At 40.7% G+C, this 21090-nt stretch overlaps 1 protein-coding gene across 4 annotated transcripts in view; it reads right to left on the bottom strand.

Moving 5' to 3' along the window:
* The window catches only part of Cacnb4 (calcium voltage-gated channel auxiliary subunit beta 4), a 283798-nt gene that overhangs the window by 133783 nt on the left and 128925 nt on the right, over positions 1 to 21090 (bottom strand). Inside the window, exons 1-2 of one of the 4 annotated variants that reach the window (XM_008837951.2) lie at positions 16845 to 16979; positions 14768 to 14927 (exon numbers count right to left, since the gene is read on the bottom strand). The exons of 2 other annotated variants lie outside the window; for them this stretch is intronic. In XM_008837951.2, coding sequence (XP_008836173.1) covers positions 14768 to 14773 — 6 coding nt within the window. In that variant the 5' untranslated portion in view covers positions 14774 to 14927; positions 16845 to 16979. Of the gene's footprint in view, positions 1 to 14767; positions 14928 to 16844; positions 17129 to 21090 lie in introns of those variants that run through there. One more of the 4 variants, XM_008837950.1, reaches the window with a different exon arrangement.

Below are 21090 nucleotides of genomic sequence, written 5' to 3'. Positions count from 1 at the left end.
GTCTGCTAATTTACTTTCCTTTGAATATACACAAGAAATAAAATAGTGAAATCATATGATAAATCTAATTTTAGATCTTGAAGAACCTCCATATTGCTCTCCAAAATGCCTGTATTAATTTACTGTCCCACAAACAAAGCATAAGAGTTCCTTTTCCTCCACATCCTCATCAGCATTTCTGATTTTTTTGTGTAATAAATAGAGGCTGAGTATTTTGTCTGTAGGTACAATAAAGGAAATCACCTATCAGTACTTTGTCTGGCCCTGAAATGGCAGAAGTTCCAATAATTCATTGTTGATATTGTTCTGATGACAAATATCTTCCAAAGGCCCATGTGCTAAAGGTTTGCTGCCCATTCTCCTCCCATGTGGTGCTACTGATATCTTTTGGAGGTATGGGGTCTTATGAGCACTCATAAGTCATTTGGAGCATGCCTTCACAGGAGACTGAGGGATTCTGGTCCCTTTCTTCTCTTTTGCTTCCTGCCTGTAAGGTAAGCAGTTTCTCCACCACATATTCCCCACCATTGTCATCTGACACTCCTATCCATCAGAGACTAAGCAATGAGTCCACTAGATCATGGACTAGAACCTCTTGTTTTTGTAAGCTGATCAGCCCAGGCATTTTGTTACAGTGATAAAGAGCTTACCAATACACTTAAGAGACTAAATGGGGAGAGAGTAAACTAAGAAACACTCCCATTGCCCACCAATCCCCTTGACTGAAGAACCTGAGAAGTCATATAATGTTTACCTATGTTTACAGTATAATGGATACTTTTTACACCTCTGAAGAAATGGCCTCCTTCACAGACAGAGCCTGCTGAATAGTCTCTCCTGCAGGAAGGCAATCTGAAATGTCATTATACCTTCCGTTTAGTCCATGGAACAGATGGGAGGGAGCTTTGGCTCACAACACCTTTGCAAGTCCTTAGGAACTGAAAACTCATGTACACTAGGAATCAGATCAATCATAGCTGACAACATTCTGGCTGAGCTTCCAGAATAAGGTGTCTGATGTGTGTGTCCTTGCCTCAACTTCCTCAAGACATCTTTCTAATCCAGTCACTGAGACAGATCCTCCATACTTGAGCTGGCTGCTGGTTGGCATTTTGAAAGGCAGCTTCCCTACGTAAATGCAACACTCAGAGAAAATCCAGCAACTAGCTGTACATATTACAGCCAGAACATATTTTAGTTGAAGGGATATGAATCAAAACATTCTCAGAATCTAGGTTATACAGTTCCTTGTCCTCTGACTACCGTACACACAGCTTCCCCTCCCATTCCTCTTTCTTCTCCTCTCCTCTTAGTGTTTTAGGCAAAACTCACCCAAATAATTTTTGAACTAGACATGAACAAATGCTCTTCAGCTACATTTATACCCATGCATATTTTAAAACTAGAGCAAAACTATGCATGTATCAGTGTACTGCTCAACCCTAATGTGCTGGATAGCTTTAGTGTCAACTTGACACACCTGGGTTGAGGGAGCCTCAGTTGGGGAATTGCTTCTATTGGACTGGCCTGTGGCCATGTCTGAGGGGCATCTTCTTGATGAGTGATGTGGGAGGGCCCAGCCCACTGTGGGTGGTGCCACCCCTGGGCAGATAGGCCTGTGTTGCATAGAAAGCAGGCTGACGGGGGGCCAGGGGAGCAAGTCAGTAAGCAGCAGTCCTCCATGGCCTGTGCTCCAGCTCCTGCCTCCAGGTTCCTGCCCTGAGTTCTTACCTTGGGCTCCCTGATGAACTGTGACCTGGGAGATGTAAGATAAATAAACACTTTCCTCCCCAAGTTGGTATTGGTCAGAGTATTTTGTCACAGCAATGAAGAAACAAATTAAGACACCTAATAAAATCCTGATAGTTAAAATATACTGCATATATTATATTGTAGTTTTTATCCAAGGAATGGCACACATGCACACACCATTTAAAATATAACAAATAGTAACAGCACACTTCAACAACATCTACCTTGTTACAACACTATGCTCTGCACTAGTAATAATTCAAGAATTAGTTCTGCAAAAAATAATACAAGAAATCGCCAGTCATGGTGGCGCACACCTTTAATCCCAGCACTCGGGAGGCAGAGGCAGGCAGATCTCTGTGAGTGTAAGGCCAGCCTGGTCTACATAGTGAGTTCCAGGACAGCTGGAGCTACAGAGAGACCCTGTCTCAAAAAGAACAAAAAAAATAAAAATAATATAAGAAATCAACCTTTAAAAATAATATGCAGCCGGGCGTGGTGGTGCATGTCTTTAATCCCAGCACTTGGGAGGCTCAGGCAGGCAGATCTCTGTGAGTGTAAGGCCAGCCTGGTCTACATAGTGAGTTCCAGGACAGCTGGGGCTAGAGGGAGACCCTGTCTCAAAAAGACCAAAATAATAAAACAATAATAATAATAATAATAATAATAATAATAATAATATGCAACTGGGCTGGAGCAATAGCTCAGTGGTTAAAAACATGTTCTGCTCTTGCAGAAGACCCAAGTTCAGTTCCCAACACCCAGGTTAGGTGGCTCACAACTGTTTGTAACTCCAGCTCCAACTCATAAGCACACACACACACACATACACACACACAGAATTAAAACTAAAATAAAATCATTGAAATATATATGACATATACGTGAAAATTCCATTACTTTGTATCCTAAGCTTAAAAATTAAATGTATTCTTTTATAAGCATGTAAATCTTAAAAATATTCAAGCAGTGCTCTGACAATTAGACATGTTGGCTTCACTTTAAGACCTCTCCTTGCATATATTTAAAGATTTATGCAGTGCTTCTCTGTTTAATGTCTCTGTCCACCCATGGACCAATCACACACACTTTCAGGAGCAAACATTTGAAAATCTCAGTGGAGACTCCTGGTCCTCACTCAATTCCTTATCTCTAGAACTGGCTTTGTTACAGCCACTAGCCCAGTTCATAAGGACCATAAGCTCTCACCAATGAGAACACCCTACCTCTGACCCTGCAGAAACTGCCTACAGCAGGGAGAAGTGTGTTCAAGTCAGGGCTTGAAGCTGGAAAGTCCGAGAACATGAGGCTGCATCAGCATCTACTCTGCTATTGCTGTCTTACATCACAGAAAGCACTACATGGTGAAATAATTTTGCTAGCTTAGGTCTCCTTTCTACTCTTAGATAGCCACCAACACCACCATCCTTAGAGCCACCATCCTCATAACCTGACCTCATTTAATCCTAGTCACCTCCCAAAGGCTTTGTCTTCAAACCCATTAAACACATGAGTGAAGGGATTAAGGTTCCAACACATTCAGACAGTAACATCTTCTAAGCTTTGCTTCTCAAGTTCTTTCATGAACTTAAATCTTTGAGTCTTTTCTCTATTAATAGACTTTTTAAAGTATTCTAGGTCATCATTGAAAAAAATAAGTATAGAAATTAAAATCCAGGCAACTATATGCAGGGAAACTATGTCCACATATGAAAGCCAATACGCCTCTCAATGCATTACCAACATCAGGTCCTTCATAGCCTCATTAGCATCTTCAGAGGTATGTTTTAGGAATGCTTTCAAACTACATCCATCTATGAATCTGAGTGTAGACTCACCGACTACAGTAAGACAGACAAAACCAGTGTCAACTTGCTCTCCACATCATCCACTCCCTTCCCAGGATCAGGAAGAGGATGAAGAGGGGTGCTCATCCCCCTGGCTTCCTTCCTGGGAGTGCCCAGGGTGGTTTTACCTTCAACAGGGAAAGCTCTAACCTTCTCCAGGTAGTTTTCTACAGAACTCAGTCCTCCCAGGCTTCTATAACCATACTTTTCTGATCTTGTTGGGGTTTATGGGCACTAACAACTCTGTGGTTACCAGCACTGGGTGCCCACACTGCTCCATGGCTTTCTGATACACTACTGACATTTTACACTTTATTAAACTTTTTCAGTTATCCTAATTTGAGGATGTTATCTTTTCTTTTCTTTTTGTAGGATCACCTCCTGTCACATAACTTAGAGCTCTCTGCCTTTGACAATTATTGATGTCCTGTTTGCCTTTTTAAAATATTGCTGTTGAGTCGTGCAAGTATTGTTCTTGAATTGGAAGCGCATGGAGATGAATTGTAAATGAGAAAGAATAAAAATGGAACTTGGGTCCTCTTAGCTAAAGCCAAATGTAGTGTTAACTTGGAACACTCACCAAGACCTGCATATAAATTATGAGAACTTGACCTTTTTCCTCAAACCCAAAACCTCTTTCTGACATTCTCCAGCTTTGAGATTTTATGTTCATTTATGTTGTGTTTCATGGATATATTATCATTTTAATCTATCAGCGACTTAAGACTGCAAATTTTATCACAGAGTAACAACAAACAAAAGCTTGAAAGAAACCAGGAAGCAAATTCAGTCTTCAAGCAATAAGGGTCTCACTATTGGGTTAGAGAGCAATATGTTCCCTGTTCAGGAGATCTTCTTAATGCCCAGCAGCTTCATAACCTGTCAAACACCACAGAAATAATATGATTTTGCCACCCTTCAGGGAACTGTCTACTTTTTTATATTACTGGCCCTTGGAATTTTACATCACATAATTTTATATCACATAAAGGACATTGTTCCAGAAGATGTCAGAAGGGTTCTAGGTCCAGTTGTAACACAAATTGTGTCATTGAGAGCAAGCTGTCTAACCTTTCTGGGTCTCAGGAGTTCCATCTATGAAGTGAGTTTGAGGATGGGTTTCTCTGATTTCTGTTTAAAAGCTAACAACAAATTATTATAAAGAGCAGATAAATACCCCTACACCACCAGAAGCATAGGCTGGGAAAAGACACTTCCTACAATCAAGGAGCTTCTTTATAGTTTTGTGTTTTAGACTGAATGTTTTGAGCTCATTCAGTATATTTTCTCTATCAGCAAAGAATTTAATACAAGACAGTTTTACAATGTTCACAAATGTATACAAATCTTAAAATTTGCTAATCTTTGTATCCAGTAATTCTATTTGGAGAAATATTCCCTATGTACAAAAAAAAATCACAGAAAAGCAATGTTTATCTGCAAGGCTGCAAAGTGATAATTATTCTAAATCTCTACCAGTAGATGAGTCACATTATTGCAGAGCTGCACTGTTCAGCCCATGCCTTACCCAGGCTATGAAAAAATCAACTGACATGCAAAAATACCTGTGATAGTTTTTTAGGTGTTAAAGAATTTTTTATCTTATTTGTATTTATTTTCTTGAGTCAGAGTCTCACTTTGACGCTCTGGTTGGCCTGGAAATTGCTTTGTAAACCAGGTAGGCTTCGAACTCACAGAGAATTGTCTGCCTCTGCCTTCCAAGTACTGGGATTAAAGGGGGTGCACCACCACATCCAACCTTAATTATATTTTTAAAAGATTACAAACATGACATATGTATGTGCTTAAGGATATTTTTCTAAATACCCACATTTGTCAATGTGTTGGGAAAAGGTCTGAAAGATGCCCAGTGAGCTAAGCATCACCAGTGGGGAGGGGAGCATGTTTGGAGGACCTCAGAAAGACTAATTATCCCCACTACACTGTTTCATGTTATTTAAATGTTTTTCCAAACTGTCTCATTTCACTGAATTTAAGATGTGAAGTACTTTCTGATTCAGTATTAAACTATACACAACTTAAGTAAAACAAAACTGCCAATAAAACTATGAGACATCATTAGCTTTTTATTAAATGTTAAATGTGAAAAAATTCTGCCTAAGAATCAATAAAATACAGTATATCCTTTGTAAATTTTAAAATCTATGAGGAAATTTGTCACTAGCACTTTAAGAATGTGCATTGTGGGGCTGATTAGTGGTTAGGAGCCATGGCTCAGCGGTTAGGAGCACTCACTGACTGCTCTTGCAGAGGACCCTGGGTTGGTGCCCAGCACCCACCTCAGTTGGCTCACAACCACCTGTAACTATAGTTCCAGGGGATCCAGTACCCTCCACCCTTCACAGGTACCTGCACTCACATGGTACACATAAACTCTAGCAAGCATACATACATGCATAACATATAATAAGTAAATATTTTTAAAATAACATGCATTATTGAGAACTGAGAGATTCATTAGTGTCCTCTTCATTATCCCTGTTCTATGTTCCATGAGCCTTAGGTGTAGAGGTTGCATTGTAGATGTGTCACTTAGGCCTGAGCAATTCATAGGCAATGTGTGTGACCATTTGTGGTACTTGGTAATAGTCTCTGACTGGTACAAAATGAGCTTCTTTGATGAGTGGTGACTGGGATATTTGTCTTTAGACATAAGGATACACGTTTGCTCATGCAGCAGAGGGCCAGGAACACAAAAGGTCACAAATAGCCAAAGTGAGCTGAATGTTGGTCCTTGGTTGGGATCCCTTAATTAAACTTCTCCCACCCAAGGCTCAGGGACCATCGTGGAAGGGGGTGGAAAGATTGTAGGAGCCAGGGAAGAGGTACATGACCATATGAAAACAGAGCCCTACAAGCTCCCAGGAACCTGCTCATATGATCCTATGGCAATGCTGTCAGCATACACAAGTCCCATGCAAACTCAGAACTGGGAAAATGAAAGCAGACCTCAGTCTTTTTGGATGGAATGTTGGCAACTGATAGCTGCTAGATGAAAAAGAGCTGATCTTCCTGAAACAAGTGACTCTAGATAGGCTGACTAGACTTAGTGGACAGACTTGCACTGGGGAATCATTGGGGACACTGACAACTCAATGGGCCTTAACAGATTGGATGACTGAGTATATGGGTGCCAGTGGGGGGGGATGTGAGAGGGTGCCAGTGGGGATGGGGGTATAAAGATGATTAAGATCGTTTGAGCTGTTCTGTATGATATATACAAAAATGCAATTAAAAATTTTGAATAAAAAATTTTTTTAAAGAATACACATTATGTTTTATGTAACTAATTTCTGTTTTTCAGTTAACTAATGATGAACTTTATCAGCACAGGTCTTTTTTTTAACCAGATACATGTATAGCTTCTTTGATCTGTGTAGTTTTATTCATATGCTGCTCTGCATATCCCAGCACATACAAGGGCCCTGTGCACCCTGATGACTAAAAGGTTCTGCATCTTCCTACCTCAGCAACATCATCCTAATTCCAGTCTTGTATTCTAAGAATTGGCAATGATCACATGATCAAGTGTGAGGTAATTTGAAAATGTGAAAAATAAGTTCTTAATTCCATCACTTAAATCAATAGGACCAGCGAATCAAATAAATACCAAGTCATTAATCTCTGGAGCATCATTTGAAACCAGATGGCATTATGCTATCAATAATGACTCTTTAGAAATAGACCAGGGAACCACTTTGTTTACTCACTAACCATTTGAGCATGATAGTCACCACATTTCTCTAGCCTGATGATAAATATTTGCTCCAACTCTTACTTTATTCAAACAGTATTTAAGGGAATATTTAAAAGACTGAGTTTGGACCAGGCATGGTGGCACACACTTTTAATACCAGCACTCAGGAGACAGAGGTAGGTGAATCTTTGTGAGATCTGGGCCAGTCTGGTCTAATTGCAAGTTCCAGGCCAGCTGAGGCTACAGGGAGAACTTGTGTCAAAAAAAAATGAGCTTAAGTTAAGATTTCCACTTTTATCTTTGTGATCTTTCACCTTATTGTAAAGGGAAATTAAATACAATGGGTATAGTTATTCCTTTTATAAAAGAAGCAAACAACTCAAAAGTAATTCATGTCTTCTAGAATTTATGACATTTCTGGGCTTTGCCATTTTGTTGATTATTGATTTTAAAACATCCCAAAGGATAGCAATAACAAGCAGAAGGAAAATAAAGGGAGAAAACACTGCAAAATAAATATTCTTATCCAAGAAGGGAGTGCACACCTGTAATCTCAACACCAGGGATTTGAGTCCCTGTCTCAATCAATATTATACAGTCTTTCCCAAACATGTACCACATACACTTGCTTCTTTCAGAGATTCTGAAAAGGCCAATCATCCAGATAAAGCAAAAACACTGACACCTTACTTTGTATACACAAAATGCCATGGTAATTGATCATTTCAGAAAGCAAATGGTGCACAGTGGCATTCGTGTCCTGGTGGAAGAAACTGCTTAGTAGTCAATAACCTAATTTTATTTTTAAAAAATCCTTAGACACTGTCTAAGCAAACATCTTCATTTTATGTGAGGAAAACTGAGGTGCAGGAAGATGAAGTGACTTTTCCAAAGTCATTGTTAATAAGCAGCCAAGGTCAAGACTTCCGGCTCCTCATGCTCATCCCCTTTTCTAAAGCAAGAAATAAACTCATTTTAAGACTTAGGAAACTAGTGTTTTCTTCTACCTCTTGGTCACTATCACCCTGTTTACAGTTCTGCATTACTGCTAGTTTTCTATAGATTGCAGCATAATACAACATTCGGCAAGGGTACACACGCGGACATGAAATCACAGTTGACAAATGCTATAAGATTTTTGAAATTGCTGTCAAAAACATGAAAGAATGCTAAAAATGAACGAATGTTCTTTGTGGGAACTTGTCCAGAAAGGGGCATATTTAGCTCCCAAAAGCATAAGCATAATCATTATATACATATATATATATCACTATATGTAAACACATTTTACACATACACACACATATATATATATACATATATATAAACATAACACCTGAATTTTAAGAGCTTCACACATACTAACTTAATTTTTAAAACCACCAAGAAATCAATTTCATTATTACTGATACTTCAGAACAAAGAAATCAAAGTCCAGAAAGCTTAAAGATTGCACCCAGGGCCATAGGCAGGAAGGACTCACTCTCGGGAAGTCTGACACTGAGGGTCCACTTCCAATCACAACACTATGACACTGCCACTATTGTTTTGTAATACGAAGTTCTTTAAAAAGTAAATATAACATTCTAATCACTGAGGGATATAGTCAGTAAAAAAGATAAAAAATTAAAATTTTATGGAGACTTAAGAATACTGAGAAACACTTTAAGCTACAATTTCACCACAATTTCAACAAAGCAACTGAGAATAGTAGTGACACTGAAGGTCAGAATGTCTTTCCTAGATGATGTTCAGGCTAAAAGAAAAGAGAGATTAAGAGATAAAAGGAAATTTGGGCCTGGAGAGATGGCTCAACAGTTAAGAGCACTGGCTGCTCTTGCAGAGGACCTGGGTTCGATTCCCAGCACCCACATGGCAGCTAACAAATGTCCTAACTCCAGTTCTGAGGGAATCTATTTGACTTCCTCTTCTGACCTCTGCAGGCACTGCACGACATGGGTGCACTTACATACATGCAGGCAGTATACTCATACACACAGAATAAAAATATTTTAAAAATAGGACATTTTAAAAGGCAAAATAAGAGAGTGGCTATTTCCAGACTATATGACGAAGCTCCCGAATGCCTGCAGCCACCCATATTCATATTGGTATAGCCCTCCACATCAGTTCCTGTGACTGTGGAGGCTAAAAGAAAATCCCAAGCATCCCTTTTGATTTATTTATTATGTTTACTTGTTTTTTTTTTTTTTAAGACAGAATTTCTCTACATGGCTCAGGCTGGCTTCTGACTCCTATGTAACCCAGGCTGACTTTGGACTCATAGCAATTCTTCTGCCTCAGATTTCTCTATACTAGAATTGCAGCATGAGCCATCACAGCTGATCAAAACATCCTGCTTAAAAGGTAAGACTTTTTAAGACTTCAGTGACAGGTTAAAAAATCGGGCATGAAACACTGACAGTGGATGAGTGGATAAGTTTACAGACTGGGACACTGCTGTTCTAAAAGAACACGCCAATGCAAAGCAAAAACATGTTCTGGTCGACTTAGATCTTGCCAATTATCTTGTGTGTGGCAGGGCTGTCTTCTTTTTGTATACCAATAAATACTGTAGAAAGAGCAGCACACACACATGTTGCTCAGCGCTACTCCACTGTAGCCTTGGTTTGAACGTGGAAGTTTGTATTGTACAGGCCATCATGTCTTGCAGTACCAGTGAACACTACCTGAAACACCTCTGCTCAAATTCAAGACTACAGTGTATTAGAAACTGCAGTGTGCTTGCAGTGTATACAAAGTTATCTCCTCTTATAGGAACATAATAGTTTAATTACAGAAAACAGAGACTTTTAATATTTCCCTACCATCATTCCTCAGGATGTAAGTATTCATTTAGTATATCTTGGGCTTGCCTAGAGCTAGAGTATTTCACTTTAAAAAATTGCTATTTAAAGTCAGGTGTGGTGGTGCACGCCTTTAATCCCAGCACTCAGGAGGATCTCTGTGAGTTCAAGGCCAGCCTGGTCTACATAGTGAGTTCCATGACAGCTGGGGCTACAGGGAGACACTGTCTCAAAAAGACCAAAAAGAAAAAAAAAATGCTGTTTAAGTTGCTAACTTGAGTTTCATTTAAAAATCCTCACATAAATTTTAGCTTGGGATTAGAGACGAATTTCCAATAATTTCTGAAATGAACCTAAACATATTTCATGCCATGTATTTATGTGAAGTGGTATTCTCAGCATTGGTAATTATAAAATTAAAATATTGGTCAACCTGAAAAACCTTGAGATGCTCTAAGTCCTGCAGTATCAAATAGTCACGTAAGATTTAATTCTTTATGTAAAAGTCAATGAGCACATTCATCTCATTAGTTTGCACATTTGCTTCAGCTTTAATAGGTGGTGAAATGGTATGTACAGCAAAGAATTGTTCTAAGGCTTCTAAAGTTTTTATTTTATGATGGTGTGTGTGTGTGTGTAATTGTTCATGTGTGGCACGCATGTCACAGTGTGCATGAGAACAACTTTGTGTTTGCTTCTCTCCTTCCATCTCTACAAGCCCTCTGGGGACTGAACTCTGGTCATCACGTTTACACAGTCAGTGCTTTTACCAGCTGAGCCATTTCACCAGTCCAAAGAATTGTTCTAAAAGAAATTTCTTTATGATTGGTTATTAGTAAATGCTTGAATTGTATACCTACTTTATATCTCTATACACCATGACTGCATAAAAGTTTATCAGGCCAAAAGGGACCATGAGTAGAAAAAGTTGAAGAAGCCCAGATGTGTTCAATGTCTCCTTCCAGGGAAGCAGGCTGAAGTTTCTCTTTTCACAATCTCTATGACTGATGCAAACATAGTAAAAGCATCTAAATCTGCCTGATTTTACGCAGAATATAGATCAGTATTTCCCGGGTTCAATTTCTAAGTCCATGTGAGTAAGCTCAGGACATAACGATTATTTGAAAGGACAAGTGGAAGGGAGAGATGAAAAATGGTAACCAGTGCAGTTGTGTCTGCTTTTCCTCCTTCAGGGGCTTGGGGAAGGGACAGTAAAGGGGAGATGGAGAACAGTACAACGCGAACTGGCCACATGTAGTAAGGTCCAAGCTGAACTCCAACAGAAAAGGAAGAACTAAGGCAATGGGGAGCCTCCAGGCTTCACCTTGTAACGTCAGTTTTGCATAGTCACAGCTGATCTTCCCACTGAACATCACACAGATGTCATTACCACAGAGTAACATACAATTAGAGTCACAGGACTATATTCTAAAGCTCTAGGTTGACTCGTGCTACCGTATGAATATTAAATACCCCTCAAGGGCTTGACTGCCAGATGATTTGAGAAGTTGACTGGTTCCTGAGGGCTGTGATCTACTTAAGGGAGTCATTTCTTGAGAGATTCATAATATGATGGCATCCAGGAAGTGGTGAAAAGTAGGAGTTTGGACCTACTTGGAGGAAGTAGGCCACTGACAGGCTGTCCTGTTGGGATATATTTTGCCATAGCTCCTTCCTGTCTTCCTTTTCCTGTTTCCTGTCTACCATGAGATGAAGAAGTTCATCTGCCACACATTTCTGCCACCATGATGTTCTTCCCAAGTATATGACCAAGGATGCAGGCACTGAAAGCATGATCCAAAAAAATGTTTCCCTTGGAGTTGTTCTTGCAAATATTTTTTAGTCATACAATGCAAAAGTAACTAATGCAATTCTTAATCCAAGAAGACAATACTGTCAGGAAAGACAACACAGAAGCACCTAGACAAGGTGATTGACCCTGACACTTCCATCTGTCACCCAAAAATAGAAAATTAATATGAAAGTGGCAGGACTCATAACTCTGGAGTGGTAGATTCATGGGTTATGGTCAAAGTTAAGGAATCTCTCTCTTCAGCTTCATAATAATTTCAACTGGAATTCATTTCTATACATATGCCAAAAAACTATCATTTCTAAGGACCAACTGAAAAAAAGACTGTTCACCATTAACTTAACAGACCCTGGCTTAATACCAAAAGAGCCCTGCAAGTTAAACAAGTAGAATTTCTCAGTCAGATTTCTTACACAAATCATACACACTATTTGATTTACTTCTTTGATTGGTGATGCCAAAACCCAGTCCTCAGACTCCTTTACAGACTAGCTCTCTTTCCCTTGAAATAGGCCATGAAAACTTTCTGCCCCCAAAAAGATGTTCTGATCCACGAAACCACAAAGACCTTCAGACTTGCCAAGCATGGTGGTGCACACCTTTAATCCCAGCATTCAAGAGACAGAGGCAGGCTGAGATAGAGGCTAGCCTGGTCTACATAGTGAGTTCCAGGCCCGCTGGGTCTATAGAGAGACCCTATCTCAAAAAACAAAAAAGGGGGGAGGGTTGGTCTTATTTATGAAAAATAAATACAATCCTTATTATCTCTAGAGCCTTTCCTGAAGGCTCTTAAACACATAAATCCTTCTGTTTGAAGTTTATCCTCCTCCCCAGTAAGCACAAGGACATATCTTCATATATAAAATAACTTCATTGCATCTTTGAAAGAAGCGATCTTTCATTCTATTGTAGAAGTGTTGCCTTTCAGCCCTCTTGTGTATCTTTCTTCACATCAAAAACACTTAATTTCCCTTCTCCAAAAGCTGTATGATAGAAATCTGCCACTTAGCATTAACCATCAATTAGAAAAGCACAGAGCATATCCATATATGAATGCACATAATACATAAGAGTATGCAGTGTACATACATGTGTAGGTACACATTTAGACAAACTTACATAGTTACAAAGCTTATTGAAAATGAATAGCTTAAATAATTAATATATAGATATCATTATAATAATGCATAGGTACATATAGATTTAAATATATGCTTTTATATATGCATTCAAACATTACATACACATTATTTGTAAAATTTACTTTTACTTTAATCTTTGCAGCTACTATGGCTCCCTTCTGTGATTGAAAATATTTAAGGACTATATTTTTTCTGTAGTGAATGCCTTGAATTATGACCTTATCATCTCTTTCACTGAAAAAGATCAAGTCTCTCCTTTTTGATACTTTAGGATTTAAACATTTGGAAATGGAAACATCTGTGACCAAGAAACCAACTCCTGATTCTATGTATAGCTAACCCTGGCTTCACTTTGAAAATACTCTAAGAATTCATATTTCCTGCGAGTTGTGCACAATTCTATAAGGTCCATGTAGGGGCTTCAAAGTTTTCAAAGCATTGTCTGCACAGGCCAGTTCCAGTGTTAGTGGGCTTGATATTTACTCAGGTAAGAGCAACATCTAGCAGACCAGGATGGAACACACCACAGCAGGTTGAAACGACCTACTTACATATATGTGTACCGGTAGCCAAAAGCGGCATTTTACAGCAAGCAGTGATTATCTCAGAGTGCTGGGCTGCAGGCAGGTTTTTATGCTTTTTGACCTCTGCCATGTATCCCTACAGAAACATCCCTCTTACTGTTTGTACAATAAAACTCCTAAACAAAAAATGAATCTATTCCCAGAATGATCCATAAACATCAAAATACATAATGAATTCATTTATAAAATTCTAAGGAATAAATCTATTGAAATTTGTGAATCAGACAAAAATACACAGTGTGCAGGGAAAAACATCTTGATCACCAGGACCTGCATTAAGATACACTGGGGCAGTAAAAGTGGAATGTTGAGCAACACTTAATAGAAGTCAGTGAAGACAGCCTGTGTGCATGGCTCCCTGTAAGTGGGCTGGCTTCATTATTTTTCTGAAGCACACATTCCATGATCAACATTGAGGTAACACAAGATACAATGTGGTGCTGGGGGTATACTACGTGAAATCTCCTGCTCTTATAAAGGATCTTGCTGGGGAGCAAGGCGATCACTAAATGATTTGAGGGGAATGGTCCTGGTTCTTAACTACCTTCCTGGAAACCAGAGCAGAAGTTAACAAACTTGTCCAAACATGCTCCACAAGACCCAAGAATCTGATGTGTCTATACTCAAGTGTGTTTCAACATGCTTCCTGACCCTCTTTATATAGTGAGAGACAAAGGTCACGGGTATCTATCTAGGGTGTTAGGTGGATAATATGTACCCAAGGGCCAGGCTCTTACACAAAACCTCACATCACAGTGCCAAAATCTCTTTGACACTGTGGGGATGGGACATGCTAATAGTGTATGTTAATGTCTTATTCTTAGAGTAAAACACCTGTCCCTAGGCTATACTTACTGTGTGGACACACCGACTATAATCATGTACTACATGCTAATTCCCATACACCCCACAACGTCTTCAGTAGCACAGAATGGAAGGGCATGTGCAGACAGCTCCCCAGCCCCCCAAGGAAGTGCCGTTCTGAGCTCTTAGTGCCTATGTGTTCTCAGGTTGCAGCTGGCCACCTCAGAGAAGCCTCTCCATACCTATCCACCAGACCTGTTCCGAGAGCTCTGCTTCGATCTGGGCAAACCCCACACTTACAGCCATAAATGCATTGGCACTGAGAAAGACTGCTGGGGATGTGGCACTCCAGGTGTGGCTTTATCTGGCACTCCACCGGCTCAGCTATTTAGGCCTAGTCTTCTCCATTGGCTTGAAGCTCTGTTCACACCATCGTGGGTAACACATCACATTATTCTTCCTTATAAAAACAAATAAACTCAAATGAGCATTCAGGGTCAGATCAGCCCTCTGAACATCTCTGTCTTCCCCACTGATTCATGTGTCAGTTTCGATCCCATCCTAAAGCCTCTGTACTCTCAACTGAGAACTGGCCAGGTACCTTCCTTCACTCCTTGGGCTGTCCACCTTCTTCACCCCTGTGGATGTGCACAGCCCCAGGAGCTCAGCCTGCTGGCCACCACTGAGTCACCGGGAGCACAGCACTGCAGGGCCTAGCACTACCCACCATCAGCTACAGCCGCACATCAGGCCACTGCACCCTTCGCTTCCCACCCTACAGGAAAATCAGCTGTCCCGTGAGGCTGGACCAAAAGGAAAAACAAATGTTTTCATACTTCTAATGGCTCCTCTCTGAACCAGTGCAGCTGAAATTTACACAGTTCTAGAGAACAGGGAGCTGGAGACATTCGTTCCTAGGAGATTCTCTTCATAGCATCTGCTTTCTAACGGCTTTTCTGAAAAAAGAAAACGAACTCCAATCCACTTCAGAGAAGCACACTGTCCAAGTTTAAAATCCGTGATCAAAAATAAAACTTACAATTCAACAAGGTGTCACATGTTTCATAACTGAGTGTGGAGACAGAGTGTAAGAAATAACCAAGCCTTCTGAAATACCCAGCTGGGCAGCTAGCTAGTTGACTAAACTCTTAAAGTTGTCCTTTCCATTCTTCCAACCCCACATGCAAGTGTGGACCTCCTTGATGTCTGCCCCTAATGGCTCAGACAATAGTTCCTTGCAGGAAACCAACAGTCTGATCATGATCGTTTAAGAGCACGTTGGGCAACATGCAGAGAGACTTTGCAGAAGCAGAGTTAGAGTTAGAGCTAAAACGGACAGGAAGGAAAGATGGAATGCCTTATCAGAACTGAAGACTGCTGTCTTTCATGGATAGCACAGCATTTGATATATATGTCTGCACTGACATATACCATAGGGTTCTTTCTTTTCTGTTATAATCTGTTTATGGGGTGGTTTAGCCAGAGAACCTTATATAACACATTCAGTTTGGAATATAGCAACATGTATGGCATTGCACACGTAAAATTCAGGCTACCCACAGCATGTCCCATGAGCCACCCCTAAGCACCCTATCTTGCAAGGTTTCTATATAAATGATGAAAAAACAGGCACTCCCACCAGCAATAGTAAAAAGAAAGATTCGGCCATCAGTTTCAACCTACGTTCAAAAGATAGTATTCTGTGCTATGAATTTAGGGATTTCATAAAACCATTTCATCCTGATTGTAACAGATTGTTTGAGGCTGACCTATCAGGGGAAAGGAGTCCAGTTTGTCTAAGCCCAAACACATGTGATTCCACTTCAGTCTTCCAGGGTAGAGTCCAGAGACACTACCTAATGCCTCTACACTGGAGTGTTGTGTAGACACAACCCTTGCATCTGATTTTCTTAACAAAGAAGCAGTAGAACTGCACTGCTTGTTTAGCCAGAAAGCACATAATAATACAGCTACGGCTAGGAACTTCCATTCATGTTCCACAAACAATGTGTATTATATAATGAATGAGTCTTTTCTATGAACCCTGCTACTGGAAAAACATAGGCACTTTCTGCATAGTTTAAAGCAGTCTACAAGGGGCAGGCACCCCTCGAGAGCTCAAACATAGACCTGGTAACACAGAGATCCCAACAACGGATACTCTAGATGCCTCTGCTATCACTCTAATTTCCTTTTTGCTTGATAATAAATAATTTTAACTGCAAACTACACATAGAATATTTACACAGCAGCCAGCAAGCACCCCAATGCTGTTGGCTTTCAGCTCCATGTTTCCTGCGTTGCCTAAGAAATAGGAGGGGGGAGTGGGAGGAGGAAGAGGAGGGGAGAGGGAATCAGCTATGTATGAAATACTTACAGCCTCCGAGTCTTCAATTCCATGCAGGTACAAATTGTCATACATGAAGGTCTGATAATCCACAGCACCTCTTTTAAGGCAAAAACAAAATTGCTGCAGAAACCACAGCTAGAGCTAAAAAGAAAAGGCCTCTTTGGAAGAACTGAGCCTGCCTTATCAATTCCTATGGATTTACCAAGCAAGATGCTATTCGTTCACATCACACAGGGTGAGGTTATCCCCAAAGGCAGTCCAGACCTGGCATTTTATCTGCCTTCCCAACACAAGAGCATAAAAAGCAAAACCCTTCCTCAACCACAGACTGGTGACTGAGCTAGGAAAGCGGCCTCTGATTGGCTCGGCTTCCCTGCTTCAGTCAGCTGAAGAGCGTTCCCTGGGAGAGTGGAGGGTGACTCGGAGCATCCTACCCAGCAAAGAGCTGCTTCCTGTTTCGCCTGTATTGTTGGTTTTACAATAAACACTTAGCAATATCCAAAAGGCTGTCTGAATGTTTGGAAAGGCTGACTGTCAGACACTCTAAACACAACCACTCATCCTCCTCATTAAATTTACAACTGGAAGAGGGAGCAAAGGAGAGATTTTATTTTCGAAGAATATTTTGTAAAAACAGGCAAACAGATACTGATCTCTACCCAACATCTGTACTTTTCAGATATGATTTAAGTTAAAAGCGTACTAAGTCATAATGAATTTTTAAAAATCTAAGTGAAGGGAAACTGGGTAGAATAAACAGTAAGGTCTGTGGGATTTCTATAGTAAAAGTTTTCAGTATTCTCACTGAGGTCTCTCTGCCTCACTGGCAAGAAAATACCCCTGTGCCACTAGTGAAGTCTGAAAAGGACGCCAAAAACTTCTCAACTTGTAGATGTAAAACGGAATCTCTTTAATCTGTTTAACCTTCCTCTTTCAGTAGCAGACAATATGCTTGCTAAAATCCTTCATCTGCTTCATGTGCAAAGCCTTTTGTAGTCCACAGCAGCACTGACCATGTTCCCAGCTCACACAGGAAGGTCCTACTGCCTCCCCTGCTCCCACCACACACTCACACTGACCTAGGACAAAGTCTACAATGGAGTCACCTGGTCTAGAGTTCCCCCAGTTACTTACAGATGTGTGCTCACCAGTAACAGACTGCAGCTCTGAAGCAGGAGAACCCTACAGCTCACTCCAAAAGAAGTCAACTAAATCTGGAAAGAAAATGGTGAGGGGCAAAGGACGTAATCTAGAGAGGCGTCATGAATCACCACCGGGGTAAGAAATGACCCAGAATCTTAGTATCAGCTTCACCAGAAATTGGTCAGATGACCTGTCAGTCACCACCTCTGTGGGCCTTAGTTTCTTCAGCTGCTACACTAGGGTAAGAAATAACTCATGGAAAGAACTTTGCAGATCTAAAGTGCAACATAAACACTTACCAATGACAACCTTGCTTTGTCAGCCAGAAGGCATTGGCTGCAGTTCATGGGAGCTCAGCAAAGACTCACTGGCCTGCACCTGTAAAAGGACGCTTCTAGCCAGTGTCTCTGAAAAGCCTGACCACTACAACCAACTCTCTCTCTCTCTCTCTCTCTCTCTCTCTCTCTCTCTCTCTCTCTCCTTCTTTCCTTTCTTTTTCCCTTCTTTTCTTCTTCCTCTCCCCCTCCCCATTTTCTCTCCTTCCTCTTCCTCAGTGTGTATATGTGATGTATAAGTGTGTGTGTATGTGTATGCAGATGAACATGCACACATGTGTGCTGTATATGTGTGTGGAGGCTAGAGGTCAACATCCGATGTCTTCCTTAGTTCATCCTACTGACTGAGATAGTGTTTCTCACTAGATGTGAGACTCAGGGTTTGACTGAACTGACGGGCCAGCAAGTTCCAGGAACTCACCTATCTTCCCCATACCCCAGCACTGGGATTACAGATGTATATTGCCAAATCCAGATTTTACATGGGTGCTGGATCTGAACTTAGGTCCTCATGCTTACATGGCAAGCACTTTACCAAACAAGCCATCTCCCTAGTCTTCCACTCCCTCTTTTCTTTAAAAAAGTTTTTATTTATTTGTTTATGCTTTGCCTACACATATATAACTACAATGGGCAAAGAACATAATATGCAGTGTAAAGAACATAAGTGTTATACAATACCTGTGGAGGCCAGAAGAGGGTGTCAGGTCAGATCATCTAGAGCTGGAGTTATAGACAGTTGTTAGCCACCATGAGTGCTGGTAACCAAACCAAAGTACTCTGCAAGAGCAGCTCGTGTTCTTAACCACTAAGCCATCTCTTTAGTCCCACCCCCAACTCCCTTCTTGATGAAGTTTTCAAGATAAAGGATGAGAGTCAGCTGGCATATTTCCAAGAAGAATTTGATGAAATACAAGAAGAATATCATGATAAATCAAAAAAACAGAAAAAAAAACTATGCTTTACCATTGTGAAAAGTATTTAATCAAAAGCCATTTAGGAGTCAGTGAGATGGCTTAGTCAGTAAAGACACAAGCCTAGAGACCTAGGTTTGATTCCCCAGAATGCACACAAAAGTGAATAGAGAGAGCCAACTCCACTAACTTGTCCTCTGACCTTCACATGCATGCCATGGACTGTATACCCACACACAACACACATACTCACAATAATAATAAATAATTTCCAAAAGTCACTTGGTCACCAACAAGATGAGAGCTACAAATTGAGGAGTCTACCTCTATTGGAACCTGCCAAACCTATAGATGGCCCAAAGGTCTCAACCCAATGCTTGGGTTGATCCTAGAGTTCAGAAGAATCACAATGAGGGACTTGGTTCTGGGATTCCCCAAAGGGACTCAAGAATTACCAGAAAAGAGAACTTGGAACTGTAGAGAGACTTGGAAACTTATAGTCTCTGTCCAAATATTCTCTGCCTGGCAGAGAAATTTTGAAAGGTTTCTCAGAGCCTATTTCACATCTTTTCGAGTCCCAAGTTTTTGATTAAGTAGCCCAGTGAGTCTATCAAGGGACAATTCAAGGGTATCCTATTCTACTATCAGCAAGAGATGAAAAGAAACCAAAGGACTGGGCCCTCCTGCTTTTGACTTTATGAGTTCTCCAGATGAGTTACAGGTTGAGAGAATGAAAGAAAAACTACTTCTTCCTCTGATCTTTTTCTCCCATCTCAAACTAAATTGGGACCATCTGAAAGCCCTGTGGTTCACCATGCATTGGCGTTGCCCAATAGCACACCTGCCTCTCATCACTGAGTACTCTTCAAAACCACAGAACCTCCAGAGGCTGCCACGAAGTCTCAGGGTGCTCTCTTGACTGAGTTTCCAACCTTTCCTTTCACCTCTCATTACAACCAAAGGCTCAAAGTCAGAAGATTCTACTCAAAGACATCATCATCTATGTCTATAAATCCCACCTGATTCTTGGAAAGATTGTTCTTAACAATTTGACAAATGCTTAGACTGACTCAGTCCTCAAGTCCAATGAAGGAAATGGCCTGGTTCACAACACAATCTGGTGTGGTGAGATTACTTCCACTTAGTCTTTGTGGGCTCTGGGCTTAGCCATGAAAAGTTGCTTTTCCTTACAGTGTTGGGCCTTTTGGTTCAGCAAACCCATGGACTTGTCAGAAGAGTACAACGGACCAAGTATTTCTGTTTTCTATCATTTGGTAAGGAAGGAGAAGGGGAACAGAGAACCTGAGCTGTAATAATGTGCTGCGAGTTATGGGTAACTGTAATTAAGGCAGTGGGAGCAGATTTAGAAGCGATGCTATCCAATTTTTTCACCCAGATTTCTCTGGAATTTAACTCTTCCAAGCCAATGTAGTGACGTATGCTATGGCAGGACTCTGGGAGTTCTGGAAGAGGCAAAGGAGTAATGTTTGGACTCAGCAAACCTAGCCTTCCTGTTGGCTCTGTGGACCTGAACACAAGCTCAAGGTCTTCAGCAGCTTAGGCCTGGGAATTCAGCACTTCGTTTTGTTAAGTTTTTACCAGGTGTCCACAGCCTGAGGTGTCCACAGCCTGCTAGATGATTTGCTTCTCTTCTCTGAAAGTATTCTAGACCCGTTTGTCTCCAGAGCTGTGAGCATTGCAAGTGTTAATATCATCACCTTGATTTCTCCCAGACAGGTGGTGGCAACAGGGCAGATGCGATAATGAAGCAAAACAAAATAAAAATCCACACACAGTAGACTATGCAGGTAGCACTCAGAGTATTCTGAGTTTGCCTTTAGCCTCACTACCCAGCATACTCCCAAATCCCTCTGGGCCTCA

The sequence above is a fragment of the Nannospalax galili genome, unplaced genomic scaffold (assembly GCF_000622305.1).
Source record: "Nannospalax galili isolate Female #2095 unplaced genomic scaffold, S.galili_v1.0 scaffold499, whole genome shotgun sequence".
In the NCBI taxonomy this organism is placed as follows: domain Eukaryota; kingdom Metazoa; phylum Chordata; class Mammalia; order Rodentia; family Spalacidae; genus Nannospalax; species Nannospalax galili.
Note: the sequence above shows the minus strand (reverse complement) of the source record. Positions and strands in the feature narration are given on the sequence as shown.